Source organism: Ursus arctos, chromosome X (assembly GCF_023065955.2).
Source record: "Ursus arctos isolate Adak ecotype North America chromosome X, UrsArc2.0, whole genome shotgun sequence".
In the NCBI taxonomy this organism is placed as follows: domain Eukaryota; kingdom Metazoa; phylum Chordata; class Mammalia; order Carnivora; family Ursidae; genus Ursus; species Ursus arctos.
In genome coordinates this window covers 52,622,791-52,638,720 of record NC_079873.1, presented here as the reverse complement: position 1 = coordinate 52,638,720, position 15,930 = coordinate 52,622,791, and the positions used below count along the sequence as shown (strand labels likewise).

At 41.0% G+C, this 15,930-nt stretch overlaps 1 protein-coding gene across 7 annotated transcripts in view; it reads left to right on the top strand.

Moving 5' to 3' along the window:
* EDA2R (ectodysplasin A2 receptor) overlaps positions 1 to 14,675 on the top strand; it is a 54,086-nt gene extending 39,411 nt beyond the window's left edge. For 5 of the 7 annotated variants that reach the window (XM_057312183.1, XM_057312181.1, XM_057312170.1 and 2 more), the window contains 4 exons: positions 1,069 to 1,304; positions 1,860 to 1,945; positions 3,248 to 3,412; positions 6,446 to 14,675. In XM_057312183.1, coding sequence (XP_057168166.1) covers positions 1,069 to 1,304; positions 1,860 to 1,945; positions 3,248 to 3,412; positions 6,446 to 6,828 — 870 coding nt within the window. In that variant the 3' untranslated portion in view covers positions 6,829 to 14,675. The remainder of the gene's footprint in view (positions 1 to 1,068; positions 1,305 to 1,859; positions 1,946 to 3,247; positions 3,413 to 6,445) is intronic. The other 2 variants (XM_026487606.4, XM_057312185.1) reach the window with 2 other exon arrangements.
* Positions 14,676 to 15,930: the final 1,255 nt, after the last annotated feature.

The window sequence follows — 15,930 nt, the reverse complement described above, 5'->3', positions numbered from 1 at the left end:
TTTGTCCATGTTCCATTAGCTAGAAATTAGGCACATGGACCCACCTAACTACAATGGGGTTAGGGAATGTTGGCTAGTGGTATTCTCAGGAAGAAAGGAGACTTAGTTTGGCAAACAACCAGCCAACTTCTGCCACAGCTAGCAAATGGTTAATATCCCTTGATAACTAGAGTTGTATTTTGAGAAAGAGCTATGATATATCAGGCAGTTGCCTTGTACCTAAGTTAGAATGTCAGAACTGGAAGAATATTTAGAGACTATCTACTTCAGCCTCTTCAGATGTTGGGGCTTCTGATGCTCAGAAGTGGAGAGGGGCTGGCTAGAGTCACACTAAGTCAATATTAGACCTGAGACAAGAACCAGCTGGATCACTCAGCAATCCTCTATATCATTGGCATTCAAACTTTTTTTTTTTACCATTTCCAAGAGTAAAGAATACATATTTTATCACAATCTAATACATACTTGCATATATTTTATCGGTAAAGTTTTACCATACAATATTGAGGTATTGGTAGTGATATAGCTATTTGTCAAATATTTCCACCTTCCCGACTTCTAAAACATTGCAGAATTTCATTTTCTTTTACTTGTGTAGTTACTAATAATCAGATGATATGTGTGGTCAAAGACATGTGAACAAAGTGAAATAGATCATTTCTGGAAGAAAATAAGAGCCAGTGGCAATTCACAATGTTCTCTTTTCCCTGATGCTCCAATCATGGCAACACAAAGATAAAGCCTCAGTCACCTTGTGTAGCCCAGTGAGAATAATGTAAAGCATAGCTCCTACTAGATCTCTGGTAGGCAAATAGTGTGAGTGAGAAATAAACTTGTGTTCTTTTAAGACACTGAGATTTGGAATTTGCTTTTTGCCATAGCATAACCTAGCCTATGCTGACTGATACTTAGCATTAGTATATGCCCTCTGATATTTTATATAATTATTTTTTCTTTTTCAATTTCAATGCTGATCTCAAACTAGTAAATTGACTTTATGATTCATAAATGTGTTACAACTTGTGGTTTGTAAAGCACTACCATATATGATGTCTATTTGTTCCATAGGTGATCCTCTCTCCAAATATCTGTAGAGCAATGTTGGTGATTCCCATCTCTCTGCAGGATTGTGGTTATGGAGAAGGTGGAGATGCATACTGCACAGCCTGCCCTCCCCGCAGATTCAAAAGCAGCTGGGGCCACCATAGATGTCAGACTTGCATCACCTGTGCTGTCATCAATCGTATCCAGAAGGCCAACTGCACAGCTACGTCTAATGCTGTCTGTGGGGACTGTCTGCCTAGGTGAGCCTGCTGTGTGAGACCAAGCTTTTCGGGACCTTTTATATTCCTTGGAGGTCTTTTTCATCCTTACTTCTCAGAGTCTAGTTGAAGTATTCTAACTGTCCATATCATGATGAGCTTAAGCTCCCATGGAGAGAAGCAGTGTCTTCCCACGATCCCCCTACAAAGTGCCTAGCACATGGTCAGCCACAGATGAATACTTAACAACTTTTTTTTATCATGCTGGCATGCTTGAGCCAAGGCCCAAGATTCAAGGTAAATCTCACTGTAGACATAAAAGAGATATGAAGCAGTTGATTTCAAAGCAGTGCTCCCCTCTCTTATAAGACTAATTCCCCTTTTAGCTATCAGGTGTGGTGAATGCGGGAAGAGGTGGAGCATATGGGACTCTGATTCAGAATCAGACATAGAGGCAGATCATTCATGAGTATTGGGGATGGGTGCTGGCTTCCAGGAGGGCACGACTTTTAGAAGTTGCTTATGGTCTCAGTAAGGACCAGCCCACGTGCTTTGCTTATTTTATTATCTTGCCATTCCTTATTGCTCTGACCATAGGTTCTACCGAAAGACACGCATTGGAGGACTGCAGGACCAAGAGTGCATCCCATGCACAAAGCAGACACCCACCTCTGAGGTTCAGTGTGTGTATCCAGTTCTCTTTTCCTGTTTTCCTCCAACCCATTGAGTGGTAGCAAGACAGGGACAGTGTAGTAAACACTTCCCCTACCACCTTTACTCCTTCCTGTAGAGCAGATTGACAAGGGAAAAGGTTAGATTTGAATTTTTGTTTCACAATACATTATCTGCATAACCCTCTTTACATCATCTGAAAAGAATGTAAGTCATGATAATCACCATTCTTCATACTTTATGGGATGCCTAAGTATAATTAATTTATAGATTTAGAAAACACTTTATAAATTATAATATTTGTATACTTGTAGATGATAATGATGATATTATCAGGTTTAAGGGAGTCTCTATTGCTTAGGAATAGTAAAAGCCTGAGTAGACTAAAATCTAGTCTACTCCCATAACACTATCCATTTTTTCTATTATTTTTATCTATTTACCATATATATGTACACTCACACTCTTTAAATTATTGGTATTTTTATATTATGAAATATTTCAAATATGTAGAAATATTTAAAATGAAGAAAAATATAAAAGTGGTTAGTTGCAGGCACCCAGGTGGCTCAGTCGGTTAAACATCTGCCTTTGGCTCAGGTCATGATCCCGGGGTCCTGGGATCGAGTCTTAAGTCAGGCTCCCTGCTTAGCAGGGAGTCTGCTTCTCACTCTGCCCCTACCCCCTGCTCATGCTCTCTCTCTCTCTCAAAAATAAATAAATAAAATCTTTAAAAAAAGTTTAGTTGCACAACATCCAAAATTAATAAATTTTAACATTTTGCATATTTGCTTCAGGTTTTCTTAAAAAGAACAAAGATTCCACAGGTCTAATAGAATTCCTTTTTTTCTAAAGATTCTATATAATCTTTACTTCAAGCTATATACTCACTTGTCCCAATTTGCTTTTTCCCTACTGGATCATTTATATTGATCCATATGGGTCTTTTATTTTAAGTTATATGATAATATTATATCATTACATGATTTATTTATCCTGTACCCTACTGATATACATTTTAGTTTGTTTCCAGTTTTCTAGGTTATATAACTAGATGTGACATGGAAAGACCATAAAATATGTATATCTTTGAATAACTGTTTTAACTGATATCATACCAACTGATACCATACCAACCTCCATTTCATTCTTTATATTTTTCCCTGCTCTACAAAGAATTAAAACCAGCTTAGCAGCCCTAACTGGAGAAGTTCCTAAGGAGAGGACAATGGCCTAAGGAAGTCCAGTCCCAGTATTAAGGTGACTATTGACTGCCCACAGTGACTGACTTCCCCCAATTTCTTGTCTCACAGGTGCCTTCCAGTTGAGCTTTGTGAAGGCAGATGTACCCACAGTGCCCCCTCAGGAGGCCACGCTTGTTGCACTGATGAGCAGTCTGCTCGTGGTGTTTACCCTGGCCTTCCTGGGGCTCTTCTTCCTCTACTGCAAGCAGTTCTTCAACAGACATTGCCAGCGCGGTAAGGGTAGCTGCTTCACATATTACATGAATCAGGATCAAGGCTCTAATTAGCAGAAGAGAGGAATTTTCTGGGGTTCAGAGTTTTCTAGGCTTTCCCTACAGTGCTGAAAAACCTCAGGGGTGGACTATCTGTGGGTGGCAATAGAAAGCATGGGGCTTCAGAGGCAACTGAGGCCAACCCTGCAAGTTTATGGAATCTGATTCATTACGGTACAGGGGTTCATAAAGGAACACAACATCATGAGAAAACCCTGGGGATGGAATCTGGATACCTAGGTTCTAAATCAACCTATACATTACTATGCAACTTTAGATAAGTCATCCAGCGTCTTTGGGCCTCTTTATCCCTAATCTTGAAAATGAGAATTGACATTGGATTAGTTGGTTTCTAAGTTCTTTTCTAATCTTCATTTCTACTTATATAGATTCTGGAGCTTGTCAGGAATGGAGGATGAATGGCTGGTTTTGAGATATGACTGTAATAAAAGTGGATGAGGTCTTGGGCAACTGTTATCAGTATAGTAATATCTCACATGTGAGTAACTGAGAGCCCAGTTTCCAGAGGAGCTGGTGGACCCAGATATTTTTTTCCCAGAGAATGCTGACACTTAAAGAGGTCTGGCTCAGCCCATAGGAGATTGCCATGGAAATTGCAGATGGAAGGTCATATTTAATATCAGGAGTACCATTGTGATCTGTTCTCAGCACAACTCTAGCCATTAGCCAAAAATGTGGGACAGAAAGTCCAGGTCACTGAAGGCAAAGATGGGAGATGGGATGATGGGCTGGCCAGGAATAGGCAAGGGGTTAGAAGACAAGCCCAGAATACTAAGGTTCAGTGCAGCTTTAGTGTCATTGAGAGAACTGAGAACTATGCAATGACATCTAAACAGGAATCCAGGCTAGTGAATAGAGCTTATTTAGTAAGAAAGGGGGAGGATAAAGTTTCTTAGATACACTGGTGCTCAGATCTTCCTCAGCCCACTGGACACTGGGCCCAAAACAATATCAGTTTTTTAACTTCTATGTAGAAAGATCTCTTTTATATAGACCTCCTTGGGTAAGTTTGGCTTTAGGACATGCCAGATAATCTATAAAAGGCCTAGCATGTAGGTTTGGCTTAAGCAGTGGTGACTCTAGCATTTCATGGGCTGCAGGGACACAAAGGGAACACTGTTACCCTTTATGAACCCTCTTAAGCTCTGCTTCTTTCTCCTCTACTATTTGGTGGATCCTGGAACATTGTGGTTCAGGGTGGACGATCTTGTTTCTGACTTTGGAGCCAGTTTTTCAAACAAGAGAGCTGTTGCCCAGTCATGGGGCATGGGCATGGAACATGGGCAATGATGCATTTAGGCTCCAGAGCTCAGAAAGATGAAGATGAGGCAACGTCTGAGAGTTGCCTGTTTCCCTCCTCTTAACTCAGGAAAGGAGAAATGGGTAACCCTTCTCTGCTTCTCCCCTGTCCTCAAGATAATAATGAAGTACCCTTCTCTGGGGATGTGAGGGCATGTAGTTCTTTCAGAGTCTCCATAGGAGAAAGAGGAAAAGACTTTTTTTTTTTTTCATTTGGAGAGGGTGTTTATCAGGAGTCATTGACTAACATGCATACTGGAGTCATATAGGGAAAATCAATGTGTGAATTACATCCAGTATATGATGTAATAGAAAGGAGTAGGGACTAGAGTAAACTAAAGAGTTAGTTCATCTCTTGTCCAAAGGGGAATTTGCTACTCAGCTCCAGGTGGTTCATTTTTTCTTTTTCTCCTTCCTTCCTTCCTTCCTTCCTTCCTTCCTTCCCTCCCTTCCCTTCCCTTCCCTTCCCTTCCCTTTCCTTTCCTTTCCTTTCCTTTCCTTTCCTTTCCTTTCCTTTCCTTTCCTTTCCTTTCCTTTCTTCTTTCTCTTTATTTTACCATGGGGGAATAGTCAACATTTTAAGATCTTCTGAATTTTCAGAAGAATCCAGAAATCTGAATTTCTGTATGATAGTTTTAAGCTCTAATGATGAATTCTAATAATAAAATACATACATACATACATACATACATACATACGTATATACTGAATGAATGAATAAACAAACAAACCAACCACAATGCAGTGGGTCAAAAAATTACACATCCCATGGGCTCTCAGTTTATAACCTGATGCTGTATCAGACTTATGCATGAAGCATGTACTACTTTTCTATCACTGCCATAACAAATTACCACAAATTTAATGGCTTGAAACAACACCCATTTATTATCTCACCATTTTCGTGGATCAGAAGCTTTGTAGGCTTAGCTGGATCCCTACTTAGAGTCTTACAAGGCCAAAATCAAGGGGTTCACAGGACTGTGTTCCTTTCTGGAAGCTGGAGGAGAGAATCCATCTCCTTGTTTGTTCAGGAAGATGGAAGAATTCAGTTACTTGAAGTTATAGGGATGAGGTCCCATTTCCACGCTGTCTGTCAGTTGAGGGCCATTTTCAGTTTCTAGAGACTACCTGCATTCTTTGGCTTATGACCCCTTTTCATATTTCAAAACTAGTAATGATTGGTCAAGTCCTTTTCATGTCACATCTCTCTGATACTCTGACTCCTCTGCTTTTATTCTTCTGCTTGTAAGAGCGCATGTAATGACATTGGGGCCACCTGGGTGATACAAGATAATATCACTATTTTAAAGTCCATAATTTTAATTCCATCTGGAATGTGCCTCTTGCCATATGGCACAACATAACACACAGGCATAACACCAAGGGAGGAAGATCAAGAGAGAAGAGGGTCAAAATCCTGCTGCCCACAAAGTGTTTCTCTGGAGAAATTGACTCTTTTTCCTGATCCACCACTAGGTAGCCTCAATTTGATACCCCAGTGTAAGTGTGTTTCCCCATTGTATCACCTCAGCCTGGTGCTAGGTACTTTGATCTCCAGCGAGGGGAAGGGGAGCAGTACTTCCCAGACCCTTGCCCTTCTTGTACTCAGGACCAGGTGCTCCACTGAGAGGAGCACCTGCCTTTGGGTGACCCAGTGGCTTTCTGCTTCAAGTTGCAGGAGGTTCGCTGAAGTTTGAGGCTGATGAGGCAGCAGAAGAGGAATCTCTCTTCACCCTGCCACCCGGCCGGGAGACCAGTCCTGGGTCCCCACCGAGTGAAAGAATCTTTGAGACCCAGCCACTTAACCCCATCCTGGATGACGACTGCAGCTCAACTTGTGGCTTCCCCACACAGGAGTCATTTACCATGGCCTCCTGTGCCTCAGAGAGCCACTCCCACTGGGTCCACACCCCCATCGAATGCACAGAACTAGACCTGCAAAAGTTTTCCAGTTCAGCTTCCTGTACTAGAGCTGAGACCTTGAGGGGAGACACAGCTGAAAACTCTGAAGACAGACTGGAGTTCAATATGTCCTTTGAAGTCCCCAGCCCTTAACTCTAGTGAGGTGAGCTGGAAAGGTGGGACAGAAAGACCAGAAACTGAGGATCACCCTCCCAAGGAATTTTCCTCTGGAATACGTTGTTCAGTAGAGCTAGGGGTAGAGAAAGAGCAAGCTAGAAACACTGGAGGGGCAGCAGTGGCTATGCTAATCTTTGGAGTCTGTCAGCTAAAGATCACATTTCTGGGCTTACAGTTGTCAAGGAAGTAACCAGGTTGACATGATGCTGGTCTTTCTATCCTGGTCTTTTACAAGCTCTCTCAGGGCCTCACTGTCTTATAGTCATATTCAGTTATCTCTGCTCATGTGTACAAGCACCACGACACAATGGGAAAATCTGTAAGCCTTGCCATCTGGTAGCCCTATATTTGAAATCTACCTCTACTCCTTAATAACTATGTGAATCTTGTATAAATCCCTTTACCTCTCTGAGCCCCAGGTCCTTAAACTATAAAAAGTAGAGAGTACTACTCACCTCATAAGTTCTTGTGAGGGTTGAGTAAGAAATGTATGTGCAAGCATCTTTTATAGTGTCTGATGCATTAAAAATGTTTAAATCATGTTAATTTTTCTTTCCTTTCCCAGCCCCAGTCCAATTTATACACCCCTCCATATTGACTACACTTGTCTGATCTTCATAACACCCCTTTGTGGTAAGCAGGTCAGAGTTTGTTAGCCTCATTTTATAGAGATAGTAACTGAGACAGAGAGGGAAAGTGATTTGCTCAAAGTCACAGAGCCAATCAGTGGTAGAATTAAGCTAGAGTCCAGTTTGGGGGCTCCATTCCAGAGTTTGTCTAACTTTATCAATGCAACTATTCCATAGCCGATGTTACTTTCTCAAAGGCTTAAGTAGCATGAGGCAATATGAGGCAGAAGAGAGGATAGATTCCACTTTTCAAATAACCAACTACCTTTTAAAACCCTTTTCCATATTTCTGCAGCTAAGATATTGTCCAGGCCCTTTAATGACTCCCCCTTCCCTACGTCTACCCAAGAAAATGTGAACAACATGTAAGTGAAATCTAACACTGATATCAAACCAGTCAGCTTATTTACTATCAAGGTTATCTAGTCCCACTTCCCTTCCACGTCCTCCAATTCATGTCTGAGTTCCTTTTGTAATATCCCCAACAAATGTTTGGTGTCACCTTTGCTCACATACTTGCAGTGTCAGAGAGCTTACTACTGCCCAATGTGTACTGCGGCTATGACTGGTAGATTGGAGCTCAATGTAAAGAAAAACCTTCTGTCTCCCTGTAGTATCTACTTGTGGGCCCTGAATCTGTTCCTTGGGCCCACAGACCTCATCTGCTTTCTCTGCCTTGTGACAGCCCTGAAGAGGTCTAAAGATAGCATTCCCTCTCTGGAAAAAAAAAAAACACTTTGTGTTTCTCTAGAGAATGTGGGGCTTAAAACTAAAGCTGGCTTCATGAGGAATGGTCTCACCAAGATAGAACAGGGTAGAACTGTCATCAACCTAGCTAAGTGATGTATTTCTACTGTTGAATCTTCAACCATTGACCTAAAATATGGTGTTTTTTTTTTTGAGAGAGAGATGAGGAGAACAGGAGACTAATGAGATTGCTCCACAGATTTCTAACTTGCTCTGCTCCCTCCCTAGGTCTCTTGGGCTTCTGGCAACCTTGCCTGGTCATTCTCTCTGGACTCTCCTGCTTTGTTCCTATGCACAACAGTAGCAGGGGCCTGGGATGTGGTATCCACAACACTTAGTACTCTATGAATGGGGCACATCCTATCCCATCCCACCAAAGGACTGATGGATCTTCACCATTTTCCAAGACTGACCTGCAGCATTTCTTTCTTCCTTATTATAGTTAGCCTGGAGAGCCAGATTCTTTGGCCATGGAACTACCAGACATGTTCCTAGCTCAGCTTAATGATAGAGAAAAAGGGAGGGGATGCCAATGAATGGCGTAGAGTTTTATTGCTTGCATCTTTGTCAGGTAGACCTGAAGGAGCAGCCTCTCAGTACAATACAGATATTGATATGTCTACCTAGCACTTCAGGGACAAAATCAAACCCTTCCCCTTTAGCTCTTTCACACTGGCCCTCTCCATAGTACACACACGCACACTTCTACATGCATCTTGGGGGAGGCTTGACACCTTGATTCCCCACTCATCTCCTAGACTTGTGTCTGGGACAGCTCTGGCGCTAGCCCATTTGCCAGGATCTTCCTCCCCACATATAGGTCTCTTATCCTTCTTTAGTGGAGATTCAACTCAATGTCTTTTTGATCTTTTAAATGGTACTTCTTAGAGTTCCATTTATTTATTTATTTATTTATTTATTTATTTATTTATTTAATCTTCCTACTTTTGTCTCTTTTGTCCCTTCCTGGTGTCTGGTTTTCTAAAGTCCAAGGCTAAATCTCTAGATCCCAATGGCCAAACTCACTTCAGAGTTTTGGTCTTTGAAGTGAGAGTGAAGTTACTGAGGTCTGCAGTGGGGTCCCTGAGGACTGGACGTTCTCACTGAGGCCTGACCTTAAGGCAGCTCAAGGACCATTGGTGCTTTCTTGCTTTAGAGTAGAACAAAATCAGTTTCTGAGCCCTCACCACCAGTTCCACATGCTTCTCAGAATAAAGTGGAACTTCACTCCCCAAGGCTGATGGCACAGGACAGATGAGAACCTCAGGGCTGAGATGTGAGCATCATGGATTGTTTTTAAGTCCCTCTTATGTCTATAATAGGCCACTTGAGCTGATACTCACTCCCTCACAGTGGGTCAGATTTGAAGAAAAACAGTTCTCAGATGAGTGGAGCAACTATCTCCTTTCTTTGGAAATAGTATATATAGTCCAGAATATTGGATGTAACTTAATTTGTAAAAACCAAGGATGGAGATAGGGCACAGTAATCCTAGGGATGGAAATGCTGAAATTTACTGCATATACAGGTGATTCACTTTACAGTTTGCAATGTGTGTTCACAGCCATTATCTCATTGGATCTTTATACAAACCCTGAGATGGGCAAGGCAAGGATTACCATCCCCAGTTTGCAGATGAGGAAACTGAGGCCCGTAGATGAAAAGTGACTATCCTTAAGTTAGTTGGTGTTGTAGGGCTGAATAGCAAGCCCTCTCCAATATCTTGAAATTTTAACTTTCTGGAAGACAATGTTATGGAGTAAGGTGATATTGATTTTCTGGCATATCTGTTCCAGAAAACAAGAATCTTTGGCAGTAAAAAGGGTGAAGAGACAAATAAGGCTTTTATACCTGGAGGTGAAGGAGGTAATGTTCTTGCCCATATACCGAGCCTATTCTCTTCCCTTCCCAGCAACTGCCCTACTCCTACCCTGCACCAGGCCTGGAGGTATGTTCTCTACCAGGTCTGACCCTAGTGTAAATCTAAGAGATTTTCCATTTAGCACTGTCCCTCAAGAGTTCAAAAAGTGAGAAGGGCTGCAAGATCAGACAAGACTCTCTACCTGTGTATCTTATTTTATTTTGCCCCTGGGGTATGAAAAGAGTGGATAAAGACTGGAGGCAGTAGGAACATCCATTCTATTGCCCCCTCCCCACATTCCACCGTCCAATTTAAGAGTTTCTGATTTTAGTTTGGGTAAAGACTTGAGACTTTTACCTTATTTAGAGGTGGAAGGAGTGCAATTATTTCATCTTCAAAATCCTCCTCCAGGGAGATTGCAGATATTGGAGTAAATATGTCAACTATATCTTCAGTACTTTACAGTCTATAAAAGTTTACTTTAAAAAAGTTTTTTCACACATTATGTCTATTTTAAAGATGAGGAAAGTGAGGCCTAGAAAGACTAGTAAATTATCCAAAGCAATGCATATTTGGGAGATGCAACCTGCCCCACATACCCACCCCCACTCCCAGACCCAAGTGTGGATCCCATGACTGAGTGTATAGTCCAGGGAAGAACAAGGAGAGCAAAAACTGCTCTTGGCTATGAAAGAAAGACAGGGAAGGGCACTAGTACTTTATCTCCACTAGATACTGCCTAAATAACCCTAAAGGATCACTAACTTGCTTAAGGAAGAGACTTAGGAGATGGATTAAGGCAGTTCATCCCTATACCAGGAAAAGACATCTGACCCAATAGTCTGTAAATTGTTGGTGAGGTAACAGTCGTCTTCCATTGAGAAACAGCACAACTTCATCTGCATCCAGGATACAGAGTTGTTTTTTTTTGTTTTGTTTTGTTTTGTTTTGTGTTTTTCCTTGTTCTCTCTCTGTATTTCTTAACCTGCTATGGCCTATAAGGTTTCCTCTGCTTTCCTCTTCTGCCAGTTTCCTCTAGACTCATTGCACTCCCTGGGTCAGCTGGAAGCTCTTAAGGCATGTTTTAATAGCAATGTTTCTGCATTGTGGCATAGGGCAAGGCAAGTGATTTCCCAATGGATTGATTACCTGGGCCTTACTCTGTATTTGAGGTAGTATAACTCTCCGACTCCAGCAGGGAGCAGGGCTGGGTCTTGCTGACTTTGCAAACTTACAGAAAATTTCTGAGCCAAGTTGACCTTCCTTCTGGGGTCTGATTTTCTTTCTTTGTTTTTTTTTTTAGAGTTATCATTTTTTTTAAGATTTTATTTTTATTATACGTGAGAGAGAGGGCGCACAAGCAGAGGGAGCAGCAGGCAGGGGGAGAGGGAGAAACAGACTCCCTGCTGAGCAGGGAGCCCCATGGGGGCTCGATCCCAGGATCCTGGGATCATGACCTGAGCTGAAGGCAGATGCTTAACCAACTGAGCCACCCAGGTGCCCCTGGGGTCTGATTTTCCCAAACTACCTCCCAGCGGTCTCCCAGAAAGATCTTCCAATCAACTTAGGGGAAGCTGAGTGGGAGAAGAAAAGGAGCCCCATTGTGTTTTTGCTTTAGGTCCTACTTATACATCCCATGACCAGAGAGGAATAAACTCCTTGGAGACTGTATTCTTCTTTATTGTCTGGTTATTTTTCTGAATCCTGTACAGCTAGTTCCCATCCCACAAGTACTTGGTGGTTAATGAAGTGCATTAGGCACCACATGCACTTCATCACCAGGTTTTAGCCCTGGAAAAGGAATGTTCTCTACAGCAAGACCTCTGCTTTCAGGATTTTATTAAATGCATCTTTGGGGATAATCCATCTATAATCACTGACTAAGGGCTCCTGGGGAAACCCATTGATGAAGGTGCTAAAAGCACCTGAGGAAAAGTAAAATGGCCCCATTGTACTGGACTGGGAATTAGAAGCAACTGAATTACAAGCCTGCACCAAGCAGCCTGACATCACACAAGTATTAGCAAATATGTATGAGCCAAGGCTTTCAGCCTCAGTGTTTAGGTTCTCTGTTCTTTTATTTCTGGGATGGTTTATTCTCAGTCTTTAATTAGTCATGTCTACACATTCTTGTAGGGTAAAAACTAATACCCAAACAGAAGATGATTCAGCTTGAGCAGGCCTTAGGTGTTCAAAGGTCACCATGCACCTGGCAGTGGTTCAAGTCCAACACTGTTGCTCTATGGGAAAGATAGTGATTGTAACACAGCAATAATAACAATAATACAATGATAAAAATGACATAGCCCTCTTCACTGTACCTGCTTTAGACTTTATGAAGCTCATTTACACCCATTTCATCCTCCAAAGACCCTGAATTGGGTGTTATTTTATCCCTTTTTAGAGAAGAGAAAGCCAGTTCAGATTAGATAATGTCTTGTTAGGCCAGAGGACAGTTTGGCCCAAGTCTTCTAATTCCCAGAGCAAGGCTTTCTCCACTGCTTCAAGGCTTCCCCTTAACAACTGCTTTAGGATGGTACAGGTACCATAGTGGAACCGGAACAACATTACAGAAAGAAAAAAAAAAACAGCCAGGTGGCAATATCTCCCAGTGGTATGTCTATAAACACATAGTTACTGTGTTTATGTAGCTCAGTGTGAGCCCCACCCAAGACAGCAAACTTCCTGGCTGGAATACTTAGCCCAGAATAGCTTCTTGGCATTGACTTTTCCTGTAGCAATGCAGATACTACCTTTGGTTGCCAGAGCTACCTCAGTGCACAGGTATGCCAGCCAAGAGCAAAGTCCTCATGGTATGAACATTGTGTGACCATTCCAAGCCATACCCAGAATCACCTTCGTTCTAACTTCCTTTCTAAAGTTCAGAAATTGGAGTTGGCAATGGAAATAGGGAAATGAAGTTTTACTTCACTTTTTAAGGTATCTTATGTAGAGGTGAGATGAAACATATTTTTCTTCTTTGTAATTGCTGTTTGGCCATGGCAACTATCACACTCAACTGTCTGCTTTTGGAGAGTGCTTTTAAAGATTTCCTTTTCATTGCTTTTAAAGTGTGGGCATCTTTCTTTGAGCACCTTGCTTTTATGTATTTTCGTTTTACTGGAGAGTTATTGGTCAGTGGAAGCATAAAGGGCACTTGATAAAAACATTTTCAACATGCCCCCGAGCCCACATAATAGTTGAGTTGTCTATATTTGAACTAGCAAAATAAGTTGTTTTTGTTTGTAAGGGAGGCAAGCTGTTTGCTAGGAATGAGTTTGCTTTTTGGTTCACTATTTTCCTCTCTGTATACCTGGATTTGGATTTTTGACAGGGAAGAATCGGGGAGAGCAACTTTCTCCTCCCAGGTTCTTAGACCCAGCCTAGGTAAGAGTGTCAATACTGCAGTGCTGTCCCCAACACACAGCCCTACTATACTGAGGAGATAATCTCTCAGACCCCTAACCCCCTGCCCACCTCACTATCAAGGTCTTTGGTGTTTTACACTGAATGTAGGTGAATTTTAATTACTCTTCCATCATAATTTTGTTATTTATAGAAATTTTGTTAAATCTTGAGCCATATATATGTGTGGCTATGGCAGATGGCAGAGTTCTGTTTTTATTTTGATGCTCTGGAAATATTTCTTATTAGCCAGTAAACGAAAATACTTCCAAACACATTTTTTTTTCTCTCTCTACTTTCAAAAAACCAAGATGCTCCTTTGGCTGGTGTATCTTTGCTCAGTGAGTACAGCAGGGAAATAAGGAAATATGTTATATTTCTTACAGTGGATACAGTGTTGGGGTAGTGGAATCCACTGACTTGTCTCTCAGGAGATCTGGTTTATAGTCCAAGCTCTCCTATCTTTTTAAATTGTTTATAACATTTATCTTCTCGTCTGGGCTACAGATCTACTAGAAATTTTTGTGCTCTAAACTAATACTTCTTAAACAGGGTTCCATGGCCCTAGGAGACTTGTGTACATGTCTTTTGGGATCTGCAGAATTTCTAGGAGTGTGTGTATATGTGTGCTTTAATTTTGATCATAAAATTTTAAAAATATAAGCATATTCTAACTAGACCTTCTGAAAATATTCACACAAATATTTGTAGAAGCAGTATTATGTTATAACCCATAAAGTAGAAACAACCCAAATGTCTATCAACTGGTATATGGATAAACAAATTGTCATAGATACAGGTAATGGAATACTATTCAGTCATAAAAAAGGATTGAACTGACACACAGTATGTCATAGATGAACCTCAAAGTATGCTAGGTTAAAAAGCCAGATACAATAGACCACATGTTGTATGAATCAATTTCTGTAAAATGTCCATAAAGGCAAGCTAATACAGACAGAAGGTACATTAGTGGTTGCCTGGGGCTGGGAGTGAGAAAAAATATTAAATATAAATTGGCATGAGGGATCTTATTTGGGGATGCAAATGTTCTAAAGTTGAGTTATAATGATTATGGCTGCAACACTCAGTAAAGAATAAAAATCATTGAAATGTACACTCAAAGTGAATGAATTTTATGATATGTAAAATATACCTCAATAAAGCTCTTTTTAAAAATATTCTATGATCACTGCTTTATGAGTAGATTGGTGTTTGCCAATGTGATTACTTTCCAGAAATAATCTCAAACAATCTCGATCTTTCTTCCTCTCACCTTCCCTCCCTCCCCTACCCCAACACACACACACACACACACACACACACACACACAGACATACACACCACCCAATTACTCAATTCAGGACAAAAGAAAGAGAGAGAACCTGAGTCCTATTCAATTCTTTTCATTTTGAGCTCTTACACATTACCTCTTGTGTGCTTTCTCACTTTCATGTGTTGTCTCGTTCAATCCTCATTGTGTTCCTAGGTGGTTGGTGTTTTTTATAACCTTTATTTTACAAAAGCTCAAACAGATTTAATACTTTCTCTATGGCTATACAGCAGTAAGTGCTTGCTGGAATTCCAGCCCAGATCTGCCTGACTGAGGCACAAGCATTTCCCACTATGCCACAGCTGCCTCCCTAAGACCCCAGAAAAGAGAATCCTCTTTACCCACTGAATTTCTCATAGTTTCCAGCTTAGAAGGCTACATCAAAAGAGTCTCCCTGGGAATTTCTAAGTATAACACAATAGTGTCAAAATATTATCAGCTCATGATGATCGTTTCCATATTATCAGAATGACCACATTGATTATGCTCTTTTATTGGCCACAGTGCTGTCATTGAGAGAACATCCTGGAAATCTGAGTTCTTATTTCACCTCCATTATTCCCTAGATAAATTAAGATCCTTCCCTCTTTCCTTGGCCTCAGTTTCCCCCTTGGTGCACAAAGGAGATTTGACTCAGTGATCTCTAAGAGCTTTACAACACTGACAATGTGCAATGAACATGCAAGACCTAGCTTTGTTGTGGACTCATTCTTGGTAGCAAGAGTTCTCAAAGGAGAGGGAGGATAAAGAACATGGAAATGGTGACTAGAAAACAACTGAGTGAATGACAAGGGCTTGATTTTTTTTTTAACTTATGGACCTTATTGGTGTTTTCCATTCCCTTTAGGAATCAGTTCTTTTTAATTCCCTGACATTTTAACCAAATTTTTATTGAAGTGTACCTCTAGAGATTATCTTCAGATCTTCCAGCTGCTTCTGAGAAAGGAAGTTTGCCATAAGTAGGAAGAACAAACAGACATAGATCATGGTGCATTTTTCTGATCATGTGCTGTCTGTAAAACCTTTTTAGTTTTTATTTAAATTCCAGCCAGTTAACATACACTGTAATATTGTTTCAGGTGTACAATTTAGTTATTCAAAAC